This window comes from Cebus imitator, unplaced genomic scaffold (genome assembly GCF_001604975.1).
Source record: "Cebus imitator isolate Cc_AM_T3 unplaced genomic scaffold, Cebus_imitator-1.0 Scaffold79, whole genome shotgun sequence".
Taxonomy (NCBI): Eukaryota; Metazoa; Chordata; class Mammalia; order Primates; family Cebidae; genus Cebus; species Cebus imitator.
The window spans coordinates 403,231-410,441 of NW_016107394.1; the positions used below are offsets into that span (position 1 = coordinate 403,231).

Consider the following 7,211-nt stretch of genomic DNA (forward strand, 5'->3'; position numbering starts at 1 on the left):
TGCAGGGTTACCTGAGCCCCCAGAATAATTATCAATACAATCCCAATATTTCCAAGAACCTAGCCTGACTTCCTTTCTCCCCTTGACGATGGAGAAAGCATTCATTTTAAAAATCCCTTTTTAAATTCACTTATGATCGTAAAGTGAATTTAATTCTCCAGTGTGCATAAACTGGAGTTATGCTATGTCACACATAAAACATTATCAATAGCACCCATTCTGCTTTTCCAAAATTTTGGAGTTGGTTCAAAACTTTTGCCATATTCTTCACCAGTGGCTGGTGCATGGTATCCTCTGGGCTTCTCATCCAGGTATCTCACAATACTAGTCTCCTCGCTCCTTTTTTCTCTTGTCTCCAGGGTCTGAGGTAATGAGGTCCAGGGAGACAGGCCTACTAGGGAATTGATTAAAGATCCTTTAAAGGGTCTCAGTGGATACCTTGGTCAGTAGCATAAAAACCATGGATTTAAACAGCCATCCTCCAGTCACTCTACAGTGCTTATGGCCTTTAATTTTAGCCTTGGTATGTGAGTTTATATAGTAGGCAGATGTTTGATGCTGAGTGTGGAGCCAAGAAAAGATCCCCGAAGGCTCAGCCTGAGCGTTGGAGAAAAAAAGGATAGAAGGGACTTTGACTATCCAAAGGCTGCAGAGGGCACCTGCTAAAGATGGTAACTGCTACAATCAGATCTTGCTGGCTTCATGGGATCCCAGGTCTGACCTTAGCACCAGCTCAGAAAGTAGGCAATAGCTTTCTCACATTCACCAACTTCCTTGGTTTCTTGCCTGGACACTTGCCTCCTGTGTGGTAACAGCAGGAATATTGATGAGACCCAGAGAGTTAAGCAAGTTAGGTGGGCAGAATTGTCATGCAAGCATGAACTGAGCTCAGTTATTAAAGGTTTAACATCTATCCGCCAGTCTCAGACACAAGTTAGTAGAAGCAAGAGTTATTTCCAAGAAACAAGGATATGGATAGGAAGCAGTTTGACCCTTTGGGAAAAAGTTTTCTGTGACATAAAAGGATATTCCCTGAGTGATCACAAAGTGTGGTCTATTATAATGGAATCAGAACAGTCATTCAACTTGCTCAAGTTCCTTCAAAAAGTAGTCTTAAAGCAAGACAATTTGAGGGCAGAAAGGCAATGGGTTAAGTCTTTCCTCTTGATACCATCATATTCTGGACAATTGCTTTAGTCCTGATCAGAAATAATGAAGTCCACACCAAACCTGCTAATGGATTCTGCGATGATTTTAAATGAGAAGTGCTTAGAATAATGATCATACTAAGAACTCTCTGGCCAACTGGCTAAAGATGATCTTTTCCAGGCAGATTATCTCCTGGCATCATTATTCTGAATTTTATTTTCAAGTCCCCTCTGCTAACCTATCCTCATTATTTTGTCTGATTCCTATTCTACTATACTGCCTTACAATATGAAGCACAAGTTGCAATCCCAAAGTGTCTTTGGGATTATAGGAAACAATCCCAAAGATGAGTTTATAGGAAACAAAGATGTGACCCGGATATTTAATATTCGTCTGTATCTTTGTAATTTAACCTCCACCTGCTTCAGGCTGCCTTAACTTAAACAATTGCTGGGATTTGTTAACCAAAGTTTTTCAAACTTTCAGTATGTGCCTTGGAGCTACAGAGATCTGAGTATGAGTTCCAACTTTAGTACTGGCTGGCTGCATGATTCTAAGCATATTATAAAATTCTCTAAACCTCTCTTTCCTCATTTGCAAATTGAGGCAATAATACTAACTTGCAAAGTTTTTCTAAAGTGTGAGTGCGATTATTTTTGGAAGATCTCTAATACAGAGGCTGGCAAATTGTAGCTGTTCTTCAGTAATTCCATTTCTTTCTTCTTCACCATCCTATTTTATTTTAATGTCAAAAATATTTTCCGCCTTAAGTTATTTTGACATTAAACAAAATAAGGTAAAGAAGGAGAGAAAAATGGAATTACTGAAGAACATCTACCATTTGCCAGGATCTGTGATTTTTTTTACAATAATAATTACGAAACACTGCAATGAAAACATTGCCACATTTAGAGACAATTACATTAATACAATAAAAAGCGATTCTACAGAATACATAAAAGTTATATTGTTGGCTGGGCATGGTGGCTCACGCCTGTAATTCTAGCACTTTCAGAGGCTGAGTTGGGTAGATCACAAGGTCAGGAGTTCAAGACCAGCCTGACAAACATGGTGAAACCCCATCTCTATTAAAAATACAAAAAAAAAAAATTAGCCGGGTGTGGTGGCATGTACCTGCAATATCAGGCACTCAAGAGGCTGAGGCAGGAGAATCGCTTGAAACCAGGAGGCAGAGGTTTCAGTGAGCCGAGATCATGCCACTGCACTCCAGCCTGGGCAACAGAGTGAGATTCTGTCTCAAAAAAAAAGAAGTTAAAAGTGTTAACCACTATGTAGCTTACCTGTCCCTGACAGGCAAGTTTATCCCATCTCTTCCGAATTCACTTTGATGTGTAATTTGGTAACCACTGATCATGATCACAGCAGAAGCTGAGGAGCGCAGCATGAGTCCCTGTATGATCTTCAAGTGGACAGCGAATTAATGGCACTGACTATTAATGCCACCGTGACTGGAGTGAGAAAGTGTCTGTGCAGATCTTTATGTGTATTTGTCCAATTAGTTTATTTACTTATTCAGCTAAAGAATCACAATGTTTTTTGAAGCCCTGTTGAGCTAGCTCTGATACTTGACACTGAATTATTATCTATGTGGCAAGAAAGAGTAATCATTGTTTATATCCGGAAGTCTAGAGAAAAGTCAAATATTGGTTTGAAGCTCATTTGTCTTTACTATTTGGCTATATCAGGAAGACCAGAGGAAAAGGTGAGTGAAGGGCTGGTCTGTGCCTAGAATTAGGGCTTGTATGTGCCTGGAGAAGTAAATCAAGAACCAAAAAGAGAAAGAAAGAAAAAAACTAAAAGCATAGTAAGATAAGGGAAAAGAAAAGAAGATGAAATAAAAGTTGGAATATTAGTGAGAGGCCTGGTAGAAAAAAAGCATGTGAGGATTTTTTTTTTTTTTTTTAAATATCTATTTGTAAAAGACAGGCAAAGTTAAATACGGCCAGCAGGATTAATGAGGAAACTCTTACTCCTTAGTCTGAAGGAGCAGAGAGCAAGGAGCATGCTACTATAAGAGAAAAGTCCCCAACAGCAGCTGTAGCCTTCAGTGGCAGAACACAGTCACTGCCAACCCACAATGCCAGGAGAGGGAACCTTGAACTCTCCCTCCTCCCACGCTCTTATCTCTCCTCGGTACATCCCATTGGCTGAGATTAGTAAAAAGTCCAGAGGCTAAGAAGACCTGGTTGATACAGAATTCAGAAAAGAGCAAAAAGGGTGGAGAAGCTCATTTAGAATCTCCAACTCGCCCAGCGTGGCTCAGCACTTCACAATTCCATGTCTTTTCTTTCTTACGGAGACTATGAGACTAAATATATTTGCCTCCAAAAGATACTGAGAGGAAGCCAAGAACCAGAAAGAAATAGCCACTAGAAGGAACTGCACAGTTCTAGGTATATTTAATTCTATTTTTCTTTCCTTTAATTTCCACTAGGTGCAATCACTGGTACTGCCTCAATTTACTTCAGGATTTTGGAGGGCACTCACCTTCCCCCATGTCTCCTCACACAATGACCCTGGGATCCCTGGGAAACAGCAGCAGCAGCATTTCCTCTACCTTCCTGCTGAGTGGCATTTCTGGGCTGGAGCACATGCACATCTGGATCTCCATCCCACTGTGCTTCATGTACCTGGTCTCCATCCTGGGCAACTGCACAATTCTTTTTATCATTAAAACAGAGAGCTCACTCCATGAGCCTATGTATCTCTTCCTGTCCATGCTGGCTCTGATTGACCTGGGTCTGTCGCTTTGCACTCTGCCTACAGTCCTGGGCATCTTTTGGGTTGGAGTACGAGAAATCAGCCATGATGCCTGTTTTGCTCAGCTCTTCTTCATTCACTGTTTGTCCTTCCTCGAGTCCTCTGTGCTACTGTCTATGGCCTTTGACCGCTTTGTGGCTATCTGCCGCCCCTTGCACTATGCTTCCATTCTCACCAACACAGTCATTGGCAGGATTGGCCTGGTCTCTCTGGGTCGTAGTATAGCACTTATTTTTCCGTTGCCTTTTATGCTCAAAAGATTCTCCTATTGTGGCCTCCCAGTTCTCTCACATTCTTACTGTCTCCACCAAGAAGTGATGAAATTGGCCTGTGCTGACATCAAGGCCAACAGCATCTATGGCATGTTTGTCATTGTCTCCACAGTGGGTATAGACTCCCTGCTCATTCTCTTCTCTTACGCCCTGATCCTGTGCACCGTGCTTTCCATCACCTCCAGGGCTGAGAGACTCAAGACTTTTAACACCTGTGCCTCCCACATCTGTGCTGTGCTGCTCTTCTACACTCCCATGATTGGCCTCTCTGTCATCCATCGCTTTGGAAAGCAGGTACCCCACCTGGTCCAGGTGGTCATGGGTTTCATGTATCTTCTCTTCCCTCCTGTGATGAATCCCATTGTCTACAGCGTGAAGACCAAACAGATCCGGGAACGAGTGACTCATGCCTTTTGTAACTGTGTCTAGTGTTAGAGGCAATGTCTCCTGAAACATGACCTTGTTTTCCTATCCTTTATAATTTCTAACATTTGTAAAATAAAGGAGACATTTATTTACTCAACAAATATGTACAGGGATGAGTCATAGTCCTTGCAGAACCCTCTTTCTGTTGTGGCGAGGAGAGGGGGTAGAAAATGTAGTATGATGTGGTGAATTCTATTTTCCAAAAACAGCCACAGAAATAATTCCAATCCCACATTCTCTTCCACGAACTTGCCACACCTCATAAAGAGATAGGGTTTATTTCTTCTCCCCTTGTAACTGGATAGGAATTTGTAAATCCCTCACGAATTGAATATTGTGGAAATAGCCCCCCACATGCTCTGTCCATCTCCATTGTATCACTATTTCTGTCTGTCTCACTCAACACTTGCTTTTGAAACTCAGCCCCTGTACTAAGAGGAAGCCCAGATGATGTGGAGAGGCCCCATGTAGGTGTTCCAGTCAATAGGCTCAGCTAAGGTCTCACTCAGCTGAGACTGAGACCTTAGCAGAGTCGGTGTTAAACACAAGTTAGTGAAGAATCCTCAGATTATTCCATTCTCCAACCTTCCAGCTTCTCCAACTGGGATCTGGTAAAGCAGTTGATTGTTCTCTGACTCAGCCCAAATTGCAGATTCGTAAACAAAATAAATATTTTTAAGACACTAAATTTTGGGATGATTCATTATAGAATCACATGTTAATTGTATTACTCAAAGTAAAAAGAGGTTGGTTTGGGAGCTATCTTCTCCTAGCTGGCGGAAATGATCACCAAAAAAGGTTTCCCTGAGTTGACACTGTAGTAGGCTTAAGGGAAATGTAGACATTAGGCAGTCAAAAACTATATGAGGAAGGAGACAAAAATATGTTCCAGGTGAAGGAACTGCATGTGCAAAGCTGAAGTGAGAGAGAGGACGATGTATTCTGAGAATTATCTGAAGCATGGTTTTTGTTGTCATTTTTATTCTCTAGAATATCTGGAAGGTTTAAGAAAAATGAGGTGAAGTGGAAACAGATTGAGGTACTGACTACGTTAGAAAGATTATAAGCCAAGGAACCAAGGAGAAATAGTGTTATTCCCGATTTTATATGTTATATTGTGATTGTACCCTCAAGATATTCTAGATAAAAAGTTACATTTTTGAGCAATACATGTCAATATAGTATTTGCAGTTTTGGTTTGGAGGTAACTGTGAGGAAAGCAAGCTTGAATATGGTGTTGCCATGGAGAAATTTGAACACCTAGAGAAAAGCATAAGGATGTCACGTTCCTGCACAGTTTCAGTGCAGGATCAAGAAAGGGTGTGGCTGAACACAATGTCTTCTACTATGAAGTGTATATGTGGATCCAGTTCTCACCTGAGGTTGGTCTCCTCCAAGGCTGTCTGTTACACATGACATTTAACACTGGATACGCCCCAGCTCCTAACACTAGTGTCTCATCCTGTTTCTCGTGAGAACACTGTTTCTGCAATGATATTATCAACCCTGAAATAATCAAAAGGATCATAACCCAGTTTAAAAGAGCTTATTTTGCCACAAAGTTGAGAATGACCATTTGGGTAACACAGACCCCAAAGAATGGAGTCATTGCTCCAAAGCTGAAACATTAAGGACTTGCTTATATATGTGGAAAGCAAATAAATTTAAGAGGATTACAACATTTTCCATACAAATCTGGCTTGTCAGTTATAGTAATTTGAATACTTACAGCTTGTTCATTTTTCAATTTGAAAGAGTGTATTTAACATTCCAGCCTAGACAGCACGTTAGTCCTGACGTTTTTGTGTAAGAGAAACAAAACATAAGTTAATCTGTAATGAAGATCAACAATGAAGTGGGAAAAGGTCTTCTCTTGCATTCTGTAGTTTTTTACAACATTTTAAAAAACAATATAATTAAATAAAAGAATAATTATAATAAGAGAAACAAAGATTATAGCTGCCTAGGTTATAGCTGCCTGTTACATGATTCAGATCCCACAATCACATTCCTTTAAGGCTCAATATTCCAACATCTTTCATTTTGAATTCCTTATTTTTACAATATGTATATGTGAATTATGGGATCAACATGCGGAAGACCTATGATTAGCTGTACACAGAAAGTTGAATAAAATATAATATGTCTGTGAATGTCATGAGTTGTGCATGTCTTTTGAGTTTGTATATACAGAAAATTCCAGAAAAACACATTATATCACTGAAAAGTTTGAGGCATGCATACAGCTTCATAGCTGGATTCTCTCTGTGATGTCTACTTGTAATTTCAGTTCCCATAAAGGAGTTATGTCTTCTTATGGCTAATTATAAGTTAAAATGTATTTGATATAATAGAGAGTATACTAAACTTGGAATCTGGTATAGAAAGTTCGACTTCCTCAATGTGTGGCTTGGACAAATTATTTTATTTATCTGAGATCAATTTTCTATTTAAAATAACTAAAACTTCCTTTTTTTCCCATTTATTTATTTTATTGCATTTTAGGTTTTGGGGTACATGTGAAGAACATGCAAAATTATTGCATAGGAACACTCGTGGCAGTGTGATTTGCTGCCTTCCTCC

At 39.9% G+C, this 7,211-nt stretch overlaps 1 protein-coding gene across 1 annotated transcript; it reads left to right on the forward strand.

The window, feature by feature from the left end:
- Window positions 1-501: 501 nt before the first annotated feature.
- On the forward strand, window positions 502-6,728 carry LOC108307450 (olfactory receptor 51G2). The gene is made up of 2 exons (XM_037740161.1): window positions 502-671; window positions 3,605-6,728. The coding sequence occupies exon 2, from the start codon at window positions 3,666-3,668 to the stop codon at window positions 4,629-4,631; it is 966 nt and encodes a 321-aa protein (XP_037596089.1). The 5' UTR covers window positions 502-671; window positions 3,605-3,665; the 3' UTR covers window positions 4,632-6,728.
- Window positions 6,729-7,211: the final 483 nt, after the last annotated feature.